At 38.7% G+C, this 26,110-nt stretch overlaps 2 protein-coding genes across 2 annotated transcripts in view; one reads left to right on the top strand and one right to left on the bottom strand.

The window, feature by feature from the left end:
- Positions 1-26,110, top strand: part of ENTPD7 (ectonucleoside triphosphate diphosphohydrolase 7) — a 59,271-nt gene that overhangs the window by 6,638 nt on the left and 26,523 nt on the right. Inside the window, exons 4-7 of the mRNA XM_023206390.2 lie at positions 14,327-14,532; positions 14,791-14,941; positions 20,928-21,031; positions 23,826-23,882. Coding sequence (XP_023062158.2) covers positions 14,327-14,532; positions 14,791-14,941; positions 20,928-21,031; positions 23,826-23,882 — 518 coding nt within the window. The remainder of the gene's footprint in view (positions 1-14,326; positions 14,533-14,790; positions 14,942-20,927; positions 21,032-23,825; positions 23,883-26,110) is intronic.
- The window catches only part of LOC111538788 (cytochrome c oxidase assembly protein COX15 homolog), a 62,314-nt gene continuing 49,200 nt past the window's right edge, over positions 12,997-26,110 (bottom strand). The window contains exon 9 of the mRNA XM_023206395.3: positions 12,997-13,041. Coding sequence (XP_023062163.1) covers positions 13,012-13,041 — 30 coding nt within the window. The 3' untranslated portion in view covers positions 12,997-13,011. The remainder of the gene's footprint in view (positions 13,042-26,110) is intronic.

The following is a 26,110-nucleotide window of genomic DNA, read 5'->3' as shown; positions in this document are numbered from 1 at the left end:
AAGAAGAAGAAAGAAGAAGAAGAAAGAAGAAGAAGAAGAAGAAGAAAAACAGCAGACAGTAACAACCAGGGCAACATCTACATTCACTCATGTTGCATAGGAGACAGAAAGGCTTTCCATGACTCTCTTCTAAGAATGGAGAAGAGCTTTGCCGGAAACCTCTAACGACCATTTCCTGGAATCTTTTTTGGTCAGAATTGGGACACATGCCTTCTCTCCTTTTTATTTCTGGATTCTGTCCCCAGATTTTCTCATTTCCCTTTCACTTTGGTCATTCATTCATTCATTCATTCATTCAACAAAAATTTCAGCAGCCACTATGTGCAGACAATAATAGGCATCAGACACCAGATACAGAGACTTTGGCACATTTTCTCAAGAAGCCTATGTTTTCAGCCTTGCCTTCTTCTAGCAGTCCTATTCATTTGTATTTTTGGCTTTCTTTTCTTTTCTTTTTTTTCTTTTTAAATGTTACTGAAATAGAGATGGAGGTCTCACTATGTTGCCCAGGCTGGTCTTGAACACATGGGCTCAAGTGATCTTCCTGCTTTGGCCTCCCAGAGTGTTGGGATTGCAGGCGTGAGCTACCATGCCAGCCTCGACTTCTTCCTCCTTTGAGAAGAGGAAACACTGTTTGGATGATTATAGTAATCAACTTGCCCTTAAGAAATGTACTAAATTTGGAGACCTAAATCCATAATTTGAGTTTGTTTAATGCTTATGGAATTTTCTTGACAGACCTGCACTTAGTTTCTCACTTGAAGACAACATGGTCTAATTATGGAATTCCATGTAGGTTAGTTAATATGGCTAAAGACAATTAGGGAGTGAATGGTGAGCTGTATGGCTGGAGAGCTAGATCAAACTGAGTCTGTTAAGTTATTTTAGAGGGTTTAGACATTACCCTCAGGGCAGAAGGAAGGCTTTGAAAGGTTTTGAAGAGTGAAAAGATTGGAGCTGCTTTTTAATTTTTTTTTTTTGAAACAGAGTCTCACCCAGGCTGGAGTGCAGTGGCGCTATCTCGGCTCACTACAACCTCCGCCTCTCAGGTTCAAGCAATTCTCCTGCCTCAGCCTCCCAAGTAGCTGGGATTACAGTCATGTACCACTATGCCCAGCTAGTTTTTGTATTTTTGGTAGAGACGGGGTTTCACCATGTTGGCCAGGCTGGTCTCGAATCGCTGGCCTCAAGTGGTCCACCTGCCTCGGCCTCCCAAAGTGCTGGGGTTACAGGCATGAGCCATCGTACCCAGCTGGAACTGCTTCTTAAAGAAAGCTCACTTTGGTGGGATTGTGGAAAATGAATTGGAGAGGAATAAAAAAGAAAGCAGGGAGAGTAATTGGACTAGAGATGCTCCTTGACTTATGATGGGTTATGTAAATTGAAATATCATAAGTTGAAAATGCATTTAATACACCTGTCCTAACAAATGTCATAGTTTAGCCTAGCCTACTTTAAAGGTGCTCAGAACATTTACATTACCCTGCTGTTGTGCAAAACTACCTAACAGAAGGCCTATTTTATAATAGTGTTGAATGTCTCGTGTAATTTATTGAATACTGTACTAAAAGTGAAAAACAGAATGGTTGTGTGGATACTCATGGTATACTTTCTACTGAATGTGCATCACTTTTGGACCATCATAAAGTTGAAAAATCATAAGTTGAACCATTGTAAGTCAAGGACTGTACCTCAACAGAGAGATGATTGTGGTCTGAACTTGGGTGGCAGCAAGAGGATGGAGAGAGGTAAAAGCATTTAAATGTATGTGGGAGGCAGAGTGATCTGATAATTCTTGTCTATCATTGTATCCCAGGTGGTCAGTGCCAATAAATACTTGGTGGGTTGAAATAATCGAAACAAGTAGACTTGTATTTTTTTTCCTTATTGTGAACACATATCCATATTGCTTCTGGAAAGAGAAAGTAGGAGGTTTGCATCAGAACTAGAATTTATTTGATACAAAAAAAGTAAATTTAGAGAGATGGGGTGTCAGTAAGGATAGAATCCAAAACTGTGTTTTTTTTTAAATAAACTTTTTTTAGAGCCATTTTAGTTTTACAGCTCATTTGAGCTGCAGGTGTAGAGATTTACCACATATTCCCTGACCCTACACATGCACAGCAGGGCTGTTTTTGAGAATAATACTTGCGCTAGATGTGTGGGGGGTTTTTTTTGTTTTTTTTGAGACGGAGTTTCGCTCTGTCGCCCAGGCTGGAGTGCAGTGGCATGATCTCGGCTCACTGCGAGCTCCACCTCCCGGGTTCATGCCATTTTCCTGCCTCAGCCTCCTGAGTAGCTGGGACTACAGGCGCCCGCCACCACGCCCAGCTAATTTTTTGTATTTTTAGTAGAGACGGGGTTTCACCGTGTTAGCCAGGATGGTCTTCATCTCCTGACCTCATGATCCATCCGCCTCGGCCTCCGAAAGTGCTGGGATTACAGGTGTGAGCCACTGCGCCTGGCCGAGATGTGTGTTTTAATCAACTGTTTTTCTGGCATGTGCCACATAAGACATGCTCCAATATTTTCTTCAGACTTAATACATATCTTATATCCATTTATTATCTGTTTACTTATTCAACAGTTACTGAGTGTCTACACTGTGGTATCAAATAGGGTAGTCACTACCCACAAATGGTTAATTAAATTTAAATTAACATGAAATGAAACAAAATTCAGTTCCTCACTTGGACTGGGTACATTTCAAATGCTCAGTGGCCACGTGGATATATGGGATGGTGCAGATAGAGAACATTTTCATCATTTCACAGAGTTCTGTTGACAGTGCTAAGTGTGCCACGTTTTAATTTCTGCTGTGGATGCTGGGTAATTGTTAAAATTTATTAATTTTTCAGACAGTCATGTGTTATATAATGATCGAGATATGTTCTGATACATGCATCATTAGGTGATTTTGTCATTGTGTAAGCATCATAGAATACTTACACAAACCTAGATGGTACAGCCTACTACACACCTAGGCTGTGTGATATATATGCTCTTAGCCTGCAAACCTGTACATGTTACTGCACTGAATACTATAGGCAACTGTAACACAATGGTAAGTATTTGTGTATCTAAACATATATAAACATAGAAAAAGTACAGTAAAAATATGGTATAAAAGATAAATTGGGTCTGGTATGGTGGTTCAAGCCTACAGTCCCAGTACTTTGGGAGGCCGAAGTGGGCAGATCTCCTAAGCCCAGGAGTTCCAGACCAGCCTAGGTGACATAGTGAAACCTCATCTCTACAGAAAATTTAGAAATTAGCTGGGTGTAGTGGTGCATGCCTGTAGTCCCAGCTACTTGGGTGGCGGAGGCGGGAGGATCACTTGAGCCCAGGAGGCCAAGGCTTCAGTGAGCCATGATTGCTCTGCTGCACTCCATCCTGGGCAACAGAACAAGACCCTGTCTCAAGAAATAATAATAAAATAAATTGTACACCTGTATAGGGCACTTACCATGAATGGAGCTCACAGAACTGGAAGTTTCTCAGAGTGAGTGAGTGGTGAGTATGAAGGCCTGGGACATTACTGTAGACTTTATAAACACTGTACATTTAGGCTACACTAAATTTATTTAAAAGTTATTTAAATTTTTTTCTTTCTTCAATAATAAATTAACCTTAACTTGCTGTAACTTTGCCACTTTCTAAACTTTGAAATTTTTAAAAACTTTTTGACTGTTTTGGACTAACACAACTTAAAACACAAAAATATTATAAAGCTGTAGGGAAATATTTTCCTTATAATATTCTTATTCTATAAGTTTTTTTCTATTTTTAAAAAATTTTAATTTGTTTTCCTTTTAAAACTTTTTTGTTAGAAATGAAAACAGAAACACACACATTAGCCTAAGCCTGCACAGGGTCAGGATCATCAAGACATCATTAATAGGAATTTTTTCAGTTCCATTATAATCTTATGGGACTACTGTTGTACATGTGGTTTGCTGTTATCTGAAACGTCATTATGCAGTGCATGACTGTGTAAGAGGAACTTCTAGCATGTATACATAGCGTACAAGACACTATGGTAAACTGTTCTTAAATGTTCTGTTTAATACCTTTCCTTTTTCACATTCATGTTTAATGTTGTTCACTTTTTGGTAGCCTCACTGTTATCTTCATTAGTGGGTAAAATTTTGTCTGGTTGAACTATTGTCTGAAGAATGTCTTTTGTAGCTATTGAAAGGTGGTGCCTTCATGTTCCTTTACCATCTGGAAATAACTGAATGAGAGGTTCTGTGTCAGCAATTGGCTTGGTACTGGCCTTCCATAGGTGTTTCAATTCTGTTTAATTAAAGCAAGTCAAAGAGAGGCATTACTTTTGGTTAGAATGCTCTTTAGCATATACAGATGAAATGATTGGGTTCTTATGTGTAATAGAACAGTTCAGAGATATTTTTATGGTGAAATTGAAAGTATTTATTCATGTTTATTTTATTATTTATAGAGTGACTCAAGCCATCCTCCTGCCTCAACCTTCCTAGTATCTGAGATTATAGGTGCATGCCACCGTGCCTGGCTAAATTTTTTTTATTATTTTTTTTTATTTTTAGAGACAGGGATCTCACTATGTTGCCCAGGTTGGCCTTGAACACCTGACCTCAAGCAGTCCTTCCACCTCGACCTCCCAAAGTGCTGGGATTACAGGCATGAGCCACTGTGTCTGTCCCACATTTATTCAGTTACTTGCTTTTTTTTTTTTTGGAAACAGGGTCTCACTTTGTCACCCAAGCTGGAGTGCAGTGGTGTGATCATAGCTCACTGCAGCCTCAACCTCCCAGGCTTAAGCAAAATCCTCTTACCTCAGTCCCCCCAGCAGCTGAGACCAAAGGCAAACACCACCACACCCAACTAATTTTTATATTCTTTGTAGAGATGGAGTTTTGCCATGTTGCTCAGGCTGGTCTCGAACTCCTGAGCTCAAGCAAGCCACCCACCTTGGCCTCCCAAAGTGCTGGCTTACAGGCATGAGCCACCACACCCAGCCTATTTATTTGATCTTAATGGTGTTTGTAGTGTTTTGAGCAGGACTTTAAATTATAGATGTTCCTGACTGCTCTTGTTAGGAGGTAAGTAGTAATCTTACAATATACTTTTCTGGGTATGTATTACTATCATCAGTCATGCACAGCTACTTTAGCTGTAATATCATTACATTTGGTTCTGAACTTTGAACAGAGTTGAAGAGTATGATGACATTCAGCAAAGAATTAGTAGCCCCATACTCATGGGGGCTACTTCAATTGACTTTTGGCCCATCACTGAGCTCTGTTTGAACTCTAAAGTGGTGTAATTAGTTTTGATTTTGTAAGCTAGGTAATGGTTTGCTCAGTTACAGCTCTAATGATGTTAGTGCTTTCAGGATAATGGCAGTGAAAAGCCATTGTCTTCCAATTCCACCTTAGGTGATATATTTGTGGGTAACTTTCTTTTCATTGACTCAGCAGTGACTAGAAGGAAATCATGTTTCTTAAACAGAGGGTGTGTGTGTGTGGGTATGGTATTGGGGTGAGTATGTATGATGGTGAATCACACCTCTTTGGGGAAGGTGGATGTGAGGGATGCGAAGCTTTTTGAGACTTTTCTCTTGGGCTTTTGGTCCTCTTTAGAGATTGGCTAGTGTGGCATCAGTAAAACAGGAGGGTTCAGCAATGTAAGTAATTGACCATGATGGCTAAGGCCACGACTACAAATTACATATGACATATGACCAAAAAAAAAAAAAAAACTATATATGGAAAAATGCAGGAAAGGTCTGGTGATCCATTCATGTTAGGAGCCTAAATAGAAGAAGGCTTCTAGTTGGTCAAAAGTGTAAGAAGCCTGATTAGGTCATAAGAGGTCAGAGTTCCGGAAAAAGGTAATATGGTTACTGCCCAGAGGGGAAAACTGTTCTTTAGTTACTCATTTGTATGCACAATGAGAAAAATGGAGACTTTCCACTGCATAAATGCCATTTAGGCCTATCTTCCTCTCTAGTGATCTAAGGTCAGCTGACATTTTAGCCAAAGCACACATAGAGACTTTGAAAGGAAGAGAAAGAAAAGTTGAGTTGTACCAAAACTGGAGCTGTAAAGTTGCTTATTTTGGCAGGAATCAGAGAGGATAACAAGATACTTTGTTTGGAAAGCAATTAAAACTTTCCAAGAAAGAGACCAGTTGATTTTGAGTAGAGCTGTACAAAGACACGGAGGAGTTAACAGACCAACAGCTCCATTTTGTGAGCTCTAGGACCAAACCAATCAATACTATTTGATACATGTTTTGGGCAGAGAAACGTGAGAAACACTGTGACACTGTCAAGGTACTATAGATAAGGTACCTATTCTTGAGAAATTTATGGTCTAAACAGGTACAGCAAGCAAATATGAAAGAAATCGTAGGGGCTTATACTGAAATATAAACAGGGAATATTGATGTCCACATTTTAGAACAGAAGGAAGAGGCCTTTTCAAATCATTGTGGAAATTACCAGTCAGCATTGTTGAGTAGAGGCTTTTTAAGAACTGAGAAGCCATGTCCAAGAAGACAGGAGAGGGGAAGGAGTAGGTAGAGAAGCAGATGGATGTTAAAGAGAAAAGGAAGGTTATATTAGAGCAGTAGTTCTCAGAGTGTTTAGTGGCCCTTGGAGGGTCTCTGAGACACATTTGGGAGTCTGTGAGGGTGAAACTATTTTTATAAAAATACTAAAATGTTATTTTGCCTTTTAAAACTATGTCAAACATATAAAATTTACCATTTTTAAGTGTACAGTCAGTAGTATTAAGCATATTTACATTGTTGTGAAACAGATCTCCAGAATTTTTTCATCTTGCAGATCATAACTCTGTACCCATTAATGAATTCTCCTTTTCTTTTTCCAGCCAGCTGCTGGTAACTACCATTAAATTTTCTGTTTCTACTTTAGATACCTCATATAGGTGGAATCATACAGTACTTGTCTTTTTGTGCCTGGCTTATTTACTTAGCATAATATCCTGAAGATTCATCTGTGTTGTAACATGTGACAGGATCTCCTCCTTTTTAAGGCAGAATAATATTTCATTTTATGTATATACCACATTTTGTGGATCCACTTATCTATTGATGGACATTTGGGTCACTTCCATCTCTTGACTGTTGTCATGTCTTTTGCCTTTTTCACTGAGTTGATTGATACTTGCTTTGATGGTGCAAAAGCAATGGCAGGTAAAACTGCTAATAATGCCTTAGCTCTAATCAAGATAGAGGCACCATACTGTACTAGTAGTTACTGTATTCTATATTGCCACACAATTGCATTGGAAGAAAAGATTCAGTTCCACTTATGAATACCTTTTCAATATTCTATGTGATGAAAGGGGAAATAGGTATTAAGCACTTCTGCTATATACTGAAGTTGTCTAGAGTAAAAGCACTTGGGCAGTTTTTTGAATTCTGAGGTAAACCCAGCTGCTTTTATCATGGGACACTATTTTTAGTTAAAAGAATGACTGCCAGAAAAACTATGGTTTCAGAGTCAATGTAAATATGCTTAATACTACTGACTGTACACTTAAAAATGGTAAATTTTATATGTTTGAACCATAGTTTTAAAAGGCAAAATAACATTTTAGTATTATTATAAAAATAGTTTCACCCTCACAGACTCCCAAAATACTTGCGTATTTTATAGACATTTCCTTGAAAATGAATGAAATAAATCTGTCACTTCATGAAAAACAGTTTTCAGTATCTTTTGCCAATGTTAAAATTTGAACTTCCAAGTGAAAATTAGTATTTTGGAAAACTATATCTGCCACTGTGAATTGGATAGCTTCCCAATACTTAAAATTTGACGTTTTGAGTAAGATTGGTAGCGATATTAATGAATGTGGTTTTTTTTAACGATTGTAGAATGAAATGTATCAATGTTAGGAAGATTTGCATAACTCAGTGAACCAATATTTTCCAATAGATGATGTATGTATTTTTTTTTAATGATTGTAGAATGAAATATATCAATGTTAGGAAGATTTGCATAACTCAGTGAACCAATATTTTCCAATAGATGATGTTTTGAAATCATGCTTGGATAACAGCCATTCAAAGTGCATGGTAAACCTATGTTTCTTAATGGACAGCCATTCAAAGTGCATGGTAAACCTGTGTTTTTTAATGGATTTTAATGTAACAGAGTATGAAAAGTTTTTAGATTACAATTGCAACTCATCTTTTTTTTGGGGGGTGGGGAGGGGTTTAGATTCCAATTGCAACTAATCTTTTTTTTTTTTTTTTTTGAGACAGAGTCTTGCTCTGTCACCCAGGCTGGAATGCAGTGGTGCGATCTTGGCTCACTGCAAGCTCTGCCTCCCAGGTTCATGCCATTCTTCTGCCTCAGCCTCCTGAGTAGCTGGGACTACAGGCGCCTGCCACTACGCCCGGCTAATTTTTTGTATTTTTGTGGAGACGGGGTTTACCATGTTAGCCAGGATGGTCTCGATCTCCTGACCTCGTGATCCACCCGCCTCGGCCTCCCAAAGTGCTGGGATTACAGGCATGAGTCACTGTGCCCAACCGCAACCAATCTTTTATTTATTTATTTATTTATTTATTTATTTATTTATTTATTTATTTATTTAGTTTTTTGAGACTGAGTCTCGCTCTGTAGCCCGGGCTGGAGTGCAGTGGCTGGATCGCAGCTCACTGCAAGCTCCGACTCCCGGGTTTACGCCATTCTCCTGCCTCAGCCTCCCGAGTAGCTGGGACTACAGGTGTCCGCCACCTTGCCCGGCTAGTTTTTTGTATTTTTTAGTAGAGACGGGGTTTCACCATGTTAGCCAGGATGGTCTTGATCTCCTGACCTCGTGATCCGCCCGTCTCGGCCTCCCAAAGTGCTGGGATTACAGGCTTGAGCCACCACGCCCGGCAATCTTTTATTTATTTATTTATTTATTATTATTATACTTTAAGTTCTAGGGTACATGTGCATAATGTGCAGGTTTGTTACATATGTATACTTGTGCCATGTTGGTGTGCTGCACCCATCAGCTCTTCAGCACCCATCAACTCGTCATTTACATCAGGTATAACTCCCAATGCAATCCCTCTCCCATCCCCCCTCCCCATGATAGGCCCCGGTGTGTGATGTTCCCCTTCCCGAGTCCAAGTGATCTCATTGTTCAGTTCCCACCTATGAGTGAGAACATGCGGCGTTTGGTTTTCTGTTCTTGCGATAGTTTGCTGAGAATGATGGTTTCCAGCTGCATCCATGTCCCTACAAAGGACACAAACTCATCCTTTTTTATGGCTGCATAGTATTCCATGGTGTATATGTGCCACATTTTCTTAATCCAGTCTGTCACTGATGGACATTTGGGTTGATTCCAAGTCTTTGCTATTGTGAATAGTGCCTCAATAAACATACGTGTGCATGTGTCTTTATAGCAGCATGATTTATAATTCTTTGGGTATATACCCAGTAATGGGATGGCTGGGTCATATGGTACTTCTAGTTCTAGATCCTTGAGGAATCGCCATACTGTTTCCCATAATGGTTGAACTAGTTTACAATCCCACCAACAGTGTAAAAGTGTCCCTATTTCTCCACATCCTCTTCAGTACCTGTTGTTTCCTGACTTTTTAATGATTGCCATTCTAACTGGTGTGAGATGGTATCTCATTGTGGTTTTGATTTGCATTTCTCTGATGGCCAGTGATGATGAGCATTTTTTCATGTGTCTATTGGCTATATGAATGTCTTCTTTTGAGAAGTGTCTGTTCATATCCTTTGCCCACTTTTTGATGGGGTTGTTTGTTTTTTTCTTGTAAATTTGTTTGAGTTCTTTGTAGATTCTGGATATTAGCCCTTTGTCAGATGAGTAGATTGCAAAAATTTTCTCCCATTCTGTAGGTTGCCTGTTCACTCTGATGGTAATTTCTTTTGCTGTGCAGAAGCTCTTTAGTTTAATTAGATCCCATTTGTCAATTTTGGCTTTCGTTGCCATTGCTTTTGGTGTTTTAGACATGAAGTCCTTGCCCATGCCTATGTCCTGAATGGTATTACCTAGGTTTTCTTCTAGGGTTTTGATGGTATTAGGTCTAACATTTAAGTCTCTAATCCATCTTGAATTAATTTTTGTATAAGGAGTAAGGAAAGGATCCACTTTCAGCTTTCTACTATGGCTAGTCAATTTTCCCAGCACCATTTATTAAATAGGGAATCCTTTCCCCATTTCTTGTTTTTCTCAGGTTTGTCAAAGATCAGATGGCTGTAGATGTGTGGTATTATTTCTGAGGACTCTGTTCTATTCCATTGGTCTATATCTCTGTTTTGGTACCAGTACCATGCTGTTTTGGTTACTGTAGCCTTGTAGTATAGTTTGAAGTCAGGTAGCATGATGCCTCCAACTTTGTTCTTTTGACTTAGGATTGTCTTGGCAATGCGGGCTCTTTTTTGGTTCCATGTGAACTTTAAAGCAGTTTTTTCCAATTCTGTGAAGAAACTCATTGGTAGCTTGATGGGGATGGCATTGAATCTATAAATTACCTTGGGCAGTATGGCCATTTTCACGATATTGATTCTTCCTATCCATGAGCATGGTATGTTCTTCCATTTGTTTGTGTCCTCTTTTATTTCATTGAGCAGTGATTTGTAGTTCTCTTTGAAGAGGTCCTTCACATCCCTTGTAAGTTGGATTCCTAGGTATTTTATTCTCTTTGAAGCAATTGTGAATGGAAGTTCATTCATGATTTGGCTTTCTGTTTGTTTGTTACTGGTGTATAAGAATGCTTGTGATTTTTGCACATTAATTTTGTATCCTGAGACTTTGCTGAAGTTTCTTATCAGCTTAAGGAGATTTTGGGCTGAGACGATGGGGTTTTCTAAATATACAATCATGTCATCTGCAAACAGGGACAGTTTGACTTCTTCTTTTCCTAACTGAATACCCTTTATTTCTTTCTCTTGCCTGAGCAACTAATCTTTAAGAAACGCTACTTGTTGAATTTTAGTATAGTATCAAAGAAGAATATTCAGGATGATCTGAAAGGGCTGTTTAATACTCCTCCTGTTTCCAACAGTGTGTCTGTGTGAGGCTGGATTTTCACACAAATGCTTCAATTTGTGTGAAAATTGAAAATTTTCGATTTTCAGTATTGTTTTGATATATTGTAACAGATTGAATACAGAAGTAAATGCGAGATTCTAGGGTCTTCTGTTAGTTTGGCTACTAAAGATATTTGCAAAATTATAAAACAATGCCACTCTTCTATTTTTCGTTTTAGAAGATATGCTTATTTTTATAAAAATATATTTATATGTAATGAATTTATTTTATTTAAATGAAATAAGTACTTTTTTATGTTTTATTTTCTAATATAGTAAATATAGATAGATATAACCTATATCTACGAAAGCTCTTTGGGGTTAAATAAGCTTTAAGATTATAAAGGAGTCCTAAGGCCCCCAAATTGAGAACCAGTGCACTAGAGAAAAGTTATTCATTATGCAGAAGGGGATGGGATTCAGAATCTTGCAAGAGACAAGCAGAGTGGGTGGTTTTCAGAGAAGGGAAGCAGGAAGATTCTGTGAAGCATGTGAAATAGAAAGATTGCTGTAACTGGAAATGAAAAGTCACTTTGGAATGGGGGTGGATTATCTTGCCTGTTTCTTTTTTATCTTTGGCCTCTTGTGAGGTCAGTATTTGCAAGAGTTCTGTGACTTGAACCCAGACTTTTGCCCAGCTCTCGTGTGATAGAAGTGAGCTGTTGCTAGTTGATTGGTGGATTCTAGCCCAGTTAAGCCCAGTGATTTGATTAGAATGGGAAGATATGTGGTGAAATGGAATCTTTAGGATTAGAAACTTTCTGTTTTGTAACAGATTTTTACCATCTGCTTCATTTCCCTCAACTCACTACTATTTCAGATCCAGAAAAAAGCTACCTACCCCTACTCTCAGTAATAATTAACAACATTATACTGAAGCTTAGTTACCTGCTCTTCTCTTTTTTAAAGAAATGCATTTTGTATTGTAGTATAGGAAAGGTACTCTACTTTTTAATTTCAGAATTATTTCTACATGCTCTTCTTTTTATCAAGTTTGCTTTTCTGCCCAAATAAGGAACTGTGTGGTTTGTCTAACAATGTGAAATCACCAATAAACACTGGCTAGATTGGTTTTAGGAGCATGATGCATGGTTTATTACTCTGATTGGGGCTGGGTTTACTGTGAAGCTAATGATCCCTATACTTTAAAGCCCTTCACTTACATGGGCTTTTTTTCTATTTGTAATGCTGAATCTTGTTTTTAAAAGAAGGCTTTCTAAATTTTGTTAGCTTCTGACATCACAAAAACTGGTTCTGAGGGGTTCTGTGTAAGAGCCTTGCAGATCTAGGAGTTGGCTTTAAAGACAATGTTGGATGAGCAGAGCAGATAACTTTTTTTTTCTTTTAGACGGAGTCTCGCTCTGTCACCCAGGTGAGAGTGCAGTGGCGTGATCTCAGTTCACCGAAACCTCTGCCTCCCGGGTTCAAGCAATTCTCTTGCCTCAGCCTCCTGAGTAGCTGGGATTACAGGGTCCTGCCACCATGCCTGGCTAATTTTTGTATTTTTTGTAGAGATGGGGTTTCACCATGTTGGCCAGGCTGGTCTTGAACTTCTGACCTCAGGAGATCCACCCGCCTCAGCCTCCCAAAGTGCTGGGATAACAGGTGTGAGCCACCATGCCCGGCCAAGTGCTCAGAAGTATTTTAATCAACTCTTAGTCTTCTTTATTTTCTGAACTTTTAAGCCTTTTTCCTCAGAGTCATCTACTATTTGCTTTCCCAATGATTATTCTGTTAACAACAGTGGCAGCACAGTTCTGCTATGTGTATGATCTCTGTGAGAGTAGATACTCTCCTTGTTTTACAGATGAGAAAACTGTCTGAGAGGAGTTTATTAACTTGCTTAAGGTCACACAGCATAGAAAGCAATAGAGCTAAGATTCAGACCTTGATGTGTTTCATGGAACACCTTTACTTGTTTCATCTTCCTTATGTCAGCCAGCCAGATATCTTGGAATGAGAATCTGAAAAAATTCCAACACAAAATACTAATGTCCTAGGGGCCAGGAAGAATTATGTTTTTAAAGTGTAATTTATTTTTTAAACTTGGTGGTAGGCACACAGGCATTTGTTTTATTGTTATTCTTTATACCCTATATGTATTTTATGATCATTCTTTTTATATTTATAAAATATTTAGGCCAGGCGCAGTGGCTCACGTCTGTAATCCCAGCACTTTGGGAGGCTGAGGTGGGCAGATCATGAGGTCAGGAAATCGAGACCATCCTGGCTAACACGGTGAAACCCCGTCTCTACTAAAAATACAAAAAATTAGCCGGGCGTGGTGGCGGGCGCCTGTAGTCCCAGATACTTGGGAGGCTGAGGCAGGAGAATGGCATGAACCCGGGAGGCAGAGCTTGCAGTGAGCTGAGATCGCGCCACTGTACTCCAGCCTGGAAGACAGAGCAAGACTCCATCTCAAAAAAAAAAAAAAAAAAGAAAGAAAAGAAAAAAAAAAAAATATATATATATATAAGATTGTAGAAAAGAATAATTATTGTTTTTATGAATTACATTTTTAGTTAATGAAATTCTAGCAATATAAATACAAAACAAAAAGCAAAAAAGCAAAACCAAAAAGTCCAATCAAAAATATCACCACTCAGGCCAGGCGCAGTGGCTCATGCCTGTAATCCCAGCACTTTGGGAGGCTGAGGGAGGAGAATCAGTTGAATTTGGGAGGCAGAGGTTGCAGTGAGCTGAGATTGTGCCAGTGTGCTCCAGCCTGGGTGACAGAATAAGACTCTCTCAGAAAACCAAAAAAACAAAACAAAACAAAACAAAATCACCTCCCAGAAACACATTACATGAGAAATCGTTCCACAATATTCTGGATGCATCTATACAGAAAGAAAAGAAGTGATTAAGATTGTCCCAGTTATCTAGTGTGTGTAACAAGCTACCCCACAACTTAATGGCATATAACAAAAAAACAGTTATTTATTCAGGCCTACAAGCTCTAATGCTTGAAAAAAGATTGCTACCTCAGCCAGTTTCAGAGCTGCCCCCACACATTGGGACATCTTTTAGTCATCTAATTTCAGTGGCCTCTAGGCAAGCGAACCAGCTATTGTCTCAGGCACATCAGTAAATCTGTCAATGTTGCTTCACTCATTGGTTAGGACTGGTAGTCCCATGCGCCTGGCACATGTAGGCACTTAATGAAGATTCGTGAACAAATGAAGTAAGTGAGGGTGCCTTTCATGGACCTGACTGCTTAGCACTGATTTCTCTTTTTGCCTGACTTAGGTATTTGGCTCGAGTAGGGGACCTTGAAGCTACTGACACTGAAGACCCAAATCTGAATTATGGACTTGTTGTCGACTGTGGCAGCAGTGGTTCCCGGATTTTTGTTTATTTCTGGCCAAGACATAATGGGAACCCCCATGACTTGCTGGACATCAAACAGATGAGAGACCGCAACAGCCAACCAGTGGTTAAAAAAATCAAGCCAGGTACTCATCACATCAGAATATATTTTGTCAATCTCTTTTAAGGCATGAAAGAGGAGAGAAAAGAAGGAGAAAGCAAGCTACTCTTTTCTTCTTGAGAGTCTGGGTAACGGGAGGGATGTCTCATTCATTGTCACCCCCTACCTCTCAAATAAATGAATGTTTAGGACCTTAAGGAGAACCTTATAGGGTATCAGTTTCCTGAGTCTTATGTGAGCTGCTTTTTAAAGAAACTTTTTTGTTTGTTTGTTTTAACTTAAGGAATCTCTGCAATGGCAGACACTCCAGAACATGCCAGTGATTACCTTCGTCCTCTGCTGAGCTTTGCCGCTGCTCATGTGCCCGTGAAGAAGCACAAGGAGACTCCCCTTTACATCCTCTGCACAGCAGGCATGAGGCTTCTCCCTGAGAGGTGAGATGCAGCGTCCAGAAAACACAGGAAAACGGTGGCATGAGAGATGAAAGGCCAGTTTCATGCACTGTCCTCTGTGGTTCCCTGGTCTATATCCCTAAACCCAATTATGACACAGTCATTCATTCCCAACTTCATGTCATTTGCTGCTTTGGGATCAATATCTATCTGGGATGACTATAGTGATTCTTAGTTTGGATTGAGGGTTGGGAGTAGTGGTGATGGTAATAGATTTGGATCATTAGGCACATAGAGAACATAATTACAGAGTGAATTAGGAGGAGGGTCACCTGATGACCTTGATACCTAGGGACTAATTGGAGATCTCTGATAGGAACACTACTTTCTCTGTAACTCTGCCTAGAACCCTGGCGATAAATGGGGAGTCCCTCCTCTTGCTGCTCCTGCAGAGCTCAGTCTCCATTGCCTTAACGCCAGTTTTCTCAGCCCCAGCCAGTCATGTCATTTCCACTTGACCTTGGCAATTCAGCCTGACACCTTGCCACCTGATCCCTCTTCCTGCATTAGAGGCAGAGGAAGAGAAGTCTGTGTTTAAGCCAGTCTCCTCCTTGTTTGTGATTTCTCTCCTTTGGTACCACCTTGATCCATCCATACTTATATAGGCCTGAGGTAAGAATGAGCTCCCTGAACTTTTTTTTTTTTTAATGATTTTTATTTTATTGTGGTAAGAACACTTAACATGAGATCTACCCTCTAACCAGATTTTTTTTTTTTTTTTCGAGACAGGGTCTGCTTTGTTGCCTAGGCTGGAGGGCAGTGGTGTGATCACAGCTCACTGCAACCTCTGCCTCCCAGGTCCAAGTGATCCTTCCACCTCAGCCTCCTAAGTAACTGGGACTACAGGTGGGGACCATCACACCCGGCTAATTTTTGTGGAGCCAGAGTTTCACTATGTTGCCCAGGCTGGTTTAGAACTCCTGAGTTCAAGTGATCCGCTTGCCTCAGCCTCCCAGAGTGCTGGATTACAAGCGTCAGCCACCATGCCCAGCCCAACACATTTTTAAGTATGCAATACCTTATTGTTGACTATGTGTACAGTGTTGTACAGTGGATCTTCAGTGCTTATTCATCTTGCTTAACTGAAATGTTTGCCTATTTATTTCCTTTAGCATTGTCCTTAGCGTTCATCTGCCTTGTCACATATTGCAGAATGCCCTTTTTTATTTAAAAAAGTCTAAGTAGTATTCCACTGTGTGTATATACCATGTTTTCGTTACATATTCATCTGTCAGTGAATATTTAGGTTGTTTCCATGTCTTGGTTATTGTAAATAATGCTTCATTGAACATGGGAGGGCTCATATCTCTTTGAGATCCTGATTTTAAATCTTTGGAATAATTAGCCAGAAGTAGGATTGCAGGATCATATGACAGTTTGATTAGTTATTTATTTATTTACTTTTTGAGACAGGGTCTCACTCTGCTGCCCAAGCTGGAGTGCAATGGCATGATCTCAGCTCACTGCAACTTCTACCTCCCAGGCTCAGGTGATTCTCCTACCTCAGCCTCCCGAGTATCTGGGACCACAGGCATACGCCACCATGCCTGGCTAATTTTTTGTATTTTTTTGTAGAGATGGGGTCTTGCCATGTTGCCCTGAATGTTCTTGAAGACCTGGGCTCAAGCAGTCTGCACATCTCAGCCTCCCAAAGTGCTGAATTACAGGTGTGAGCCACCGTACCTGGCCTCTATGTTTAATTTTTTGAGGAACCTCTGTACTGTTTTGCAGAGTTGCTGCACCATTTTGCATTCCCACCAACAGTATGCAGAGTTTCCAATTTCTCCACAGCCCTGCCAACACTTGTTGTCTTTTGTCTTTTGGATAACAGCCATCCTGAGAAGTGTGAGGTGATATGTCATCGGGGTTTTGATTTGCATTTCCCTGATTACTAGGGATGTTGAGCAACTTTTCATGTTCCTGTTGGCCATTTCTGTGAATAGAGAAATGTCTACTTAAGTCTTTAGCCCATTTTTACATTGGGTTAATAGGGTTTTTGCTGTTGGGTTGTAGGAGTTTCTTAAATGTTTGAAAGATTAACCCCTTACCAAATGTATAGTTCGCAAATATTTTATCCCATTCTGTAGCTTGCCTTTTTACTCTGTTGATTATTTCTTTTCCTGTACAGAACTTTTTAGTTTGATATAGTCTTACTTGTTGATGTTTTGTTGCCTGTGCTTTTGCTGTCATATCAAAGAGACCATTGTCAACCTTAACTTTAGAATTCATCCTCCTGGAATGTTCATGGTCTCATAGGCATCAGGTGTTTCCTTATTAGCTTAAATATTTTCCCTTGGTCAATAGCAGTTTTTGTTTGTTTGTTTGTTTTTTTACAACGTTTAAATTTTATAGTTGGCTTTCTTTCCTTAAAACAACAGCAAACAACAAAAACCTCAGCCATACATGTAGGGCTCCATGGCTTATGTCAGACATGCAGACAACATAACATATAGCAGCAATGCTTCTTTCAGTGCACTTTTTTTCACAGTTACTGGTTTACTGACTGGTTTACTGTCGAGAAGCAGATTATTTATATAGCCATTTGTCAACATGAAAGGTTTTTTAGTTCCCTTATTGCCCCATACATTTCAGTCTTTAAAAAATTTTTTGTTTTGTTTTTACTTATTTGTAAAACCAAACTTTAAATATTGTAACTGCAACCTTACCTCCTTAAAGGAAATCTTAAAAATGAACAAAACAAAACAATACAACTTACAACCCTGCTGCCCTATCAAAACTGTTTCATTTTGTTGTTTTCCTTCCTCTTTGTTCACATATATGTAATTTCCACAAAGTTGCAATCATACTGTGCATGCAATTAAGAATTTTTATGTGACATGGGTGATATTCATATTGTTCAAAAATTTTAGAAACCCTGGGAAGAATATACATGACACAAGAGCAGGTGCCACATTACAAAGTCTATGAAAGGCCAAGGAAAGGGGAGGGAGGCCAGAGAAAAAGCTGACTTGGAGGTTAAAAAGGCAGAATTGACCAGATGAGCTGGGCAGAGGAACCCACTTGGTAGTTTGGCTACCTTCAGTGTGTTTGGAGCAAAGGAGACTGTTGCCTCACCTCCTGGCACTGTTCAGTATTACCTCTGTCAAAGAAGTTTCCATCCAAATAAAACCCACTGTGTAGCTTCACCTTATTTGTCTAAGATGTTAGTTGTCAATGTGGAAACTCTGAATATTAACATTTATTGTATGTGTAGCTTCACCTTATTTGTCTAAGATGTTAGTTGTCAATGTGGAAACTCTGAATATTAACATTTATTGTATCTTAAGAGTTTTTAAAGAAATTTGCCTTTTTTTTTCTTTTTCTACTTGTTTTCTGGTCACCTCTCTAAATAATACATACATCTGTTCTGGGCTTATGAAATAATTGCTGCTTCTAAGTCCAGCTAATTGTTGGCATAGATGTGACTATCAGCACAAAAATCTGTTTTGTATGATTAATGCTTTGCTAATTTATTAGCATTTGTAAGCAGATTCAAAATAGGGTTGAATCACTTAGACTATATTTTTAATTTATTAGCATTTAGTTTTATTTCTTTGCCAAAGGCCTGGACTAACAGAATTTTTTCTACCTCCCTTTTATTTTGCAGTTTTAAAAAAATCCCTTAAAAATTACAACATAATGCAAGGTGGTGTTTAATAAAAATTTTTGTTTTAGGAAATTTCACATGTGTATAAAAGTAAAGAGAACAGTGCAGTAAATCCCCATTTACCCACCACCCAGCTTGAACAATTATCAACATTTTGCCATTTTAAAAGCATTTTAAATAAAGAAACTATATTGAATTTTAGAAAATGAAAGCTTTATCCTGTCACTGTGTATACATGAAGAATGATTTGGGTTTTTGTTTTTTTTTAGCATAAATGGAATCACATTATACATACTGTTTTGTAAAGTGTATTGGACATCTTTTATTTTTTCAGGTCTATACATGTAGATATAAGTAGACTTCATTTTTTTTAACATCTGTATAGCATTACATCACATGGCTGTGCCATAAGTTATTTAACCAATCCCTATGATATGGTATTTCCAGTTTTTCATTGTTATAAATAATTTTCATCATTATAAATAATGCAGTATTTTTCTTCTTTATTTTCTTGTCTGATGATTTCCTTGGAATTAATTTCTAAAAGTATGACAGCTGGATCAAAGGTTAAACACATTGAAACATTTTGAAACATGATCCTGGATTGCCCTTTAGAAAGGTTGTACTAGTAATTTATTTATTTACTTATTGAAGATGGAGTCTCCCTCTATCGTACAGGCTAGAGTGCAGTGGCATGATCTCTGCTCCCTGTAACCTCCACCTCCCGATTCAAGCGATTCTGCTGCCTCAGCCTCCCAAGTGGGATTACATGTGTCTGTCACCATGCCTGGCTAATTTTTGTATTTTTGGTAGAGATGCGGTTTCACCATGTTGGCCGGACTGGTCTCAGACTTCTGACCTCAGGTGATCCACCTGCCTCAGCCTCCCAAAGTGCTGGGATTACAGGCATGAGCCACTGCACCTGGCCTGTACTAGTAATTTGCATAGCTAATGGCAACATATGTTGGTGCCCATTCTTCCATATCGTTGCCAAAACCAGCGAACCCTCTCTGAGGATTTTAGAAGCATATCCAGTAGGGACAGAAGAATACCCATTCTTGGTCCCCATTTGAAATTCTTATTGCAAGAATTTAATATGTATAACAATAAACTTTTTAAGAAACTATACTTGACATTATATTGGAAGATTATTACTTCAAATATAGATCTTCACTTTGAAGTGCTAACAACAGTCTTCATCAAGTAGTACTGACAACTGTCTGAGCCAGTAGAATATTTTTGTAATGAATAATTTTTTAATCCAAGATAATTTATCTTATTTTAACTAACATTTTCTCTAGATTCATATTACTTCTACCTTTGTTTCTTTGCTTTCCTTTGCTTGATAATACTGATTACATGCTTAAAATGTTAGAGGAAAGACAACCCTATAGATGCGAAGTTTCAAATGTTTTCCCCAAATTGGAAATGTTGTTATGTCCTCTGGATTTTGATCCCGAGCTAGGGTTTTCAAATGGTAAGATTTTGACAATGAAAACAAAATCAACCCTTGAAATAAGGAAAAGGAGATTAAAAAGTTAATTGTGGCTGGGCAAGGTGGCTCACGCTATAATCCCAGCACTTCGGGAGGCCGAGGCAGGTGAATCACCTGAGGTCAGGAGTTAGAGACCAGCCTGACCAACATGGTGAAACCCCATCTCCACTAAAAATACGAAATTCGCCAAGGGTGGTGGTGCACGCCTGTAACCCCAGCTATTTGGGAGGCTGAGGCAGGAGAATCACTTGAACCTGGGAGGCAGAGGTTGCAGGAGCCGAGATCTCACCATTGTACTCCAGCCTGGGCAACAAGAGTGAAACTCCGTCTCAAAAAAAAAAGTTAATTGTTAGCTTATGTAAAGGATTATATTAAAACTTATGGAACCAACAGTACCTCTTGTGTGGTAATGTGAAGCATTGTTTCTGTGTTGTGTAAGATTTGAGGATGAGATTGTGTTCCTTAATTTAACATCTTTGTTTTACAGGGTGAGGAATAATGTAATTACTTCAATTTTATAGGTTGTGCAACTTGGCTGCAGTTTCCTGTGACTTATTTGTACTCAGCCTGTGAGAGTCATAGAACCATAGTCTCATAGTCTCATCTTTTAACACTCTTTGAATAATAACATCGTATAAGGGGAAAGTATCACTATTACCATGTTGCCTTTTAGGTAGGAGGATATACCTCGAGGCAGTTTAAACTTTTAAAATCAAAGGCGGTACCAAAAAGAAGCAGGGCTGGACGAGTAGATGAGGTAGGTGAACAGTGAGGTCATGACAAGGCTAAGTAGAAGGACAAGTTGAGGCAATTTATGAGAAGAGAGTTTAGTGACTAACTTTGGGATTTTTTGTTCTTTCTTGCAGGAAGCAGTTGGCTATCTTGGCTGACCTAGTGAAAGATTTACCACTGGAGTTTGACTTCCTCTTTTCACAGTCTCAGGCAGAAGTGATCTCTGGGAAGCAGGAAGGTACTGGGCCTTAAGGGGTGCAGCTGGTTCACCTCTAAGCCAACCACGGCACAGCCTCTCTAACGAGTGTTTAGAATTATTCTATATATCTGATTTTAATTATTCTGCCAATAATTTTCTTGATTCTGCTACATAGTTGATTTGATTATTTGCATATTTTGCATTGGCATCTGTTTTAGAGTGCTCCTTCTGGAAGTCAAAAATGTGTATCTCTTTTTAACTTAGTCCTGTGTTTATAAGAATGTATTAGTATTTAATGATTTCAACTGGATATTTGGTTAGCTAACTATACTTTTGGAAACATATATAGTTCTAGGAGTTGTATTGAGTTTGTCAAAGTCAAATGTAAAGTAAATTATTAAAGTAAGGAGAAACTTTAATTTCAAGGGATGATCAGAATGAGTTACTTTTGTTTTGTTATGCCTTCATTGCAGTTACTATGCAGTATTGATAATTCCCTGGAATCTCACATTATTGGATTTGTACTTTTAGAGTGAATATGTGTTCTCATGTAGCCAAATGTGGCCAGTTTGATGAATTATATTTACATTTCTTATAAACGAGAAGGAGATCTTATATATCTTCTAGTTGCAGACATATACATGGGAAAAGATTTACCTTTTAAAATTTCAGTATTGCATTTTTCAGTTGTAAAATTTCTATTTCGATCTTCTTAATATTCTATTTCTTTTCTTTTCTGTTTCTTTGCTGAGACCTTCTATCTTTCCATTCATTGTAAGACTGCTCATATTTCTTGGTTATATGGTTGCTCTAATATCTTTGATAATTCCAATATATGTGTCATCTCAGAGTTGGCATCTTTTGGTTGGCTTTTCTCTTGTAAGTTGAGATTTTCCTGGTTCTTTGTATGCCAATTATTTTTATATTCTATCCTGGACGTTTTGAATATTACATTATGAGACTCTGGGTCCTGTTTCAATCAAAGAGAACATTGTTGTTGTTGTTTTTTTTATTGTTTTAGGAGGCAGTTGATCTGGAGTTCTGACCTGCTTTCTGTGGGCCGTGATTCTTTTTTCTTTTTGAGACAGAGTTTCATTCTTGTTGCCAAGGCTGGAGTGCAATGGTGTGACTTCTGCTCACTACAATCTCTGCCTCCCGGGTTCAAGCGATTCTCCTGCCTCACCCTCCCAAGTAGCTTGGATTACAGGCATGTGCCACCACATCCAGCTAATTTTGTATTTTTAGTAGAGACAGGGTTTCACCATGTTGGTTAGGCTAGTCTCAAACTCCTGACCTCGTGATCCACCCGCCTAAGCCTCCCAAAGTGCTAGGATAACAGGTGTGAGCCACTGTGGCTGGCCCGTGAGATCATTTTTCTTTTCTTTTCCTTTTTTTTTTCTTTCTTTTTTTTTTTTTTTTTTTTTGAGACAGAGTCTCGCTTTGTCGTCCAGACTGGAGTGCAGTGGCATGGTCCGGCTCACTGCAACCTCTGCCTCCCTGGTTCAAGTGATTCTCTTGCCTCTGTCTCCCGAGTAGCTGGGACTACAGGCATGTGCCACCACGCCCAGCTAATTTTTTGTATTTTTAGTAGAGATGGAGTTTCATCGTGTTAGCCAGGATGGTCTTGATCTCCTGACCTCATGACCCACCCGCCTCAGCCTCCCAAAGTGCTGGAATTACAGGCGTGAGCCACCGCGTCTGGCCTGTTCATTTTTCAAAGCTTTGGCCACTGCTATTTGGATTTGTCTCATATGTCAGCTAGTGGCTAATCTGGAACCTGCGCGGTGACCTAGCCTGTAGTTCAGTTCTCAGAGCTGTTTGTATATTGTTTAGGGTCAGATCCATGTGTTTGTAGCTTGGAGGTGAGCCCAGGGGTTCATACACAACTTTGCTCCCTACTATCTGTGATCCCCCTGACACTTTCTGGTTCCTTGGAGCTCCCTTTCATGATCCTCCTGTCAGAATACCAGGGCTTTAATTTGCCCACTCTCTGCCATGCACTTCTCATGATTGCATCTGCATCCAGGGACAAGTAGTGGGAGGACAGAGGGAGACAAAATAAACAATAGGATTTGCCTCACACTCTTGAAGCTACAGTTTCTCTGGTCAGAGAAAAGAATTCAAAGCCCTCAGAGTTTTAGGTACCTACTCAACTTCTACTTCTGTTGCTTGAGGTTAGAGAGAACAAAATAAGAAAGAAAGAAAAAAAAAGCGGAGATTTCCCCTATTTTCTCTGAACTTTTGGCATTCCTTTTTCTGTTCTTTGGACCAAAAATGAGTTGAAGTTCCTCTGTTCACACCTGGTGTTTACTTTCATGTTTCAAGCTGCTCTTGAGTCTAGATGAGGTAATATCTGAGGGAGAAAAAATGGGACACTCACTACTGGCTTGGTAGTAGTTTAAACCCTGGTCTCTTTCCCAGTGTCCTCATTATCATTTACTTTCAGAGTTTTCAGAAAGCTACTCCATGCATTCTATCTAGAGTTTATATTTGTATTCAGTGGGGAGACAAGATTGCCCAGAACTAGAACTCCAAGATTTACATTTTTTTCTTTTTTTTCAATATCTTCATGACATTCATACGATTTATATTTCCTAAACATTTGTTACACAATTAATTTCTATTCATTGAGGAAATTTAGAAGATGCAAATAATTTTAAAAGGGAAAAAAAATCACAAGATGAAAGATTTGAAATTCCTGCATTGAGAGTATGTAATAAAATACCATGATTACTTTTTCCAAGAAAAAGAGGAAAGAGAAGCCCTAAGGGAGAGGTGTATACATGGCATAGCAGTAGAGAATTAAGTGAGGGCTTTTATATTTCTTACTTAGGGGTTTATGCATGGATTGGAATCAACTTTGTTTTGGGAAGATTCGACCACGAGGATGGTGAGTAATATGTCTTTTTATGACAATTTACCTAAGGGCTGAAGGTTTAAGTTATAACCCATCAGTAGCATGTAAATGCAATTTTTGAGTTTTCTTTTTTCAAACATAAAATGCTTCATTTTCCAGTCCTAATTTGCTTTCTTTTATTTCTTTTTAACTTTTTAATATGGAAAGTTTCAAACATTCACAAAAGGAGAATAATAAAATGAACCTCCATGGACCCATTACCCAGACTCAATATTTACTAATGTTTTGCCATTTCTCCCCCATCTCCTCCCATGTATCAAAGGTTTTTTTTTCTCATTGGATGTTTTAAAAAACATCTCATTGGATGTTTTAAAAAGCAAACCTCAGACAGGTAATTTTTATTTTCATGTATGTCAGTGTGTATCTACAACAGATAACGAGTTTCAAAATGAACAAAAAATATATCCATAATGCCATTTTTAAACTTAACAGAATTAACAATTTCTAATATCATACAATACTCATCTAATACCCTACCCAGATAAAGATTTTCCTGATTTTCTCAAGAATGTTTATTTGTAGTGGGCTTGTTCAAATCAGAATCTGAACAAGGGTCATGCATTGGATCTGGTTAATATGTCTCTTTAGTCTCTTTTCATCTATAATGCTTGATCTTACCACCTCACTCCCCTGCCTTTAAAACCAAGAAAAAATTGGATCCTCTGGTAGAAAGAATTTGCCACATGCTGGATTTGATTGACCAAATCTTTGTGGGGTTAACATGTTTTCTTTAACATGTTTCTTATCCCCTCACATGTCCTTTAAACTGGAGGTCAGATATAGATGTTTGATTAGACTCAGATCCAATTCCATCTAAATCATAGAAGGTGCTGTGTGTTTCCCACTACTCACATCAGGAATTTTGTAATGTCTGGTTGACTTACTTTTTGTCATGCTCAGACTGATCAGGTACTGAGGGTTCAAGTATTATCAGCCTGATCTAATTTAGTATTAAAATTCCTTATCTGCCTTTCATGGAATGGTTGTAATAGCCGATTGTGATCATTGCTTAGATATGTTTTTCATTGGAGATTGCAAAATGTTGATATTTCTAATTCTGTCATTCCTTCTGCATTTAACAGCTAGAATTTTTATGTAATGAACTTTGCTTGATCAACTCTTTGGTTACCCTGACATATAGTTCTTATGGGAAAGAATAAATTCTTGATTCTTTTTATTTATCACATTTCTGAATAATGAGTTGGTGTCTAGCAACTTCCAAAGGTAACCAGTGAAAAAAAAGTTTTAATTATTATTATGAACTCATGGATTTTAACATATTAGATGCATTAGAGCCCACGACATTGTTACTATTTTTAGGATCATCTTTAGGTTGGCTCCTGTATCCTTTTAATAGGACCCCAATACTCTTTTATATTCCCCTTGCTATCTGTTACAGCAATGTATTCCACGGTCATCTTGTATACTTTCTACCCTAGACCTGGCATTGGCCTGTTTATATTTGTTGTTTTTTTTTTTTTTTTTTGAGACGGAGTCTCGCTCTGTCGCCAGGCTGGAGTGCAGTGGCTGGGTCTCAGCTCACTGCAAGCTCCGCCTCCCAGGTTGACGCCATTCTCCTGCCTCAGCCTCCCAAGCAGCTGGGACTACAGACGCCAGCCACCTCGCCCGGCTAGTTTTTTGTATTTTTAGTAGAGATGGGGTTTCACCGTGTTAGCCAGGATGGTCTCGATCTCCTGACCTCGTGATCCGCCCGTCTCGGCCTCCCAAAGTGCTGGGATTACAGGCTTGAGCCACCGCGCCCGGCCTTGGCCTGTTTTTAAAAGAGCCCTGGTTTCTTTTAGTGAAAGATGGTATTTAGAGATTATTGGTCCAGATACCACAGGTGGTCATTACTCCTGGGATATCATTGCTTCTAGGCCTTTTCAGTGAACAGAGCTAGGAAATACATATTTTTTAGAAACAGAAAAATAAATCATGAGTTCATAGTCATATTTCTGACTCATATTTAAGATTATAGGGTGTTATTAATTATCTGATTTTTATACCTATATCCTTTTTGTTCTATTATGCTGAATCTTTGTTCCTAAAGATATTGACATAAACATTTATTTGTTTTATTCCACAATGTATTTCATATATATATATATATATATATATATATATATTTTTTTTTTTTTGAGACAGAGTCTTGCTCTATCGCCTAGGCTGGAGTGCAGTGGTGTGATCTTGGCTCACTACAA

The sequence above is a fragment of the Piliocolobus tephrosceles genome, chromosome 9 (genome assembly GCF_002776525.5).
Source record: "Piliocolobus tephrosceles isolate RC106 chromosome 9, ASM277652v3, whole genome shotgun sequence".
In the NCBI taxonomy this organism is placed as follows: domain Eukaryota; kingdom Metazoa; phylum Chordata; class Mammalia; order Primates; family Cercopithecidae; genus Piliocolobus; species Piliocolobus tephrosceles.
Note: the sequence above shows the minus strand (reverse complement) of the source record. Positions and strands in the feature narration are given on the sequence as shown.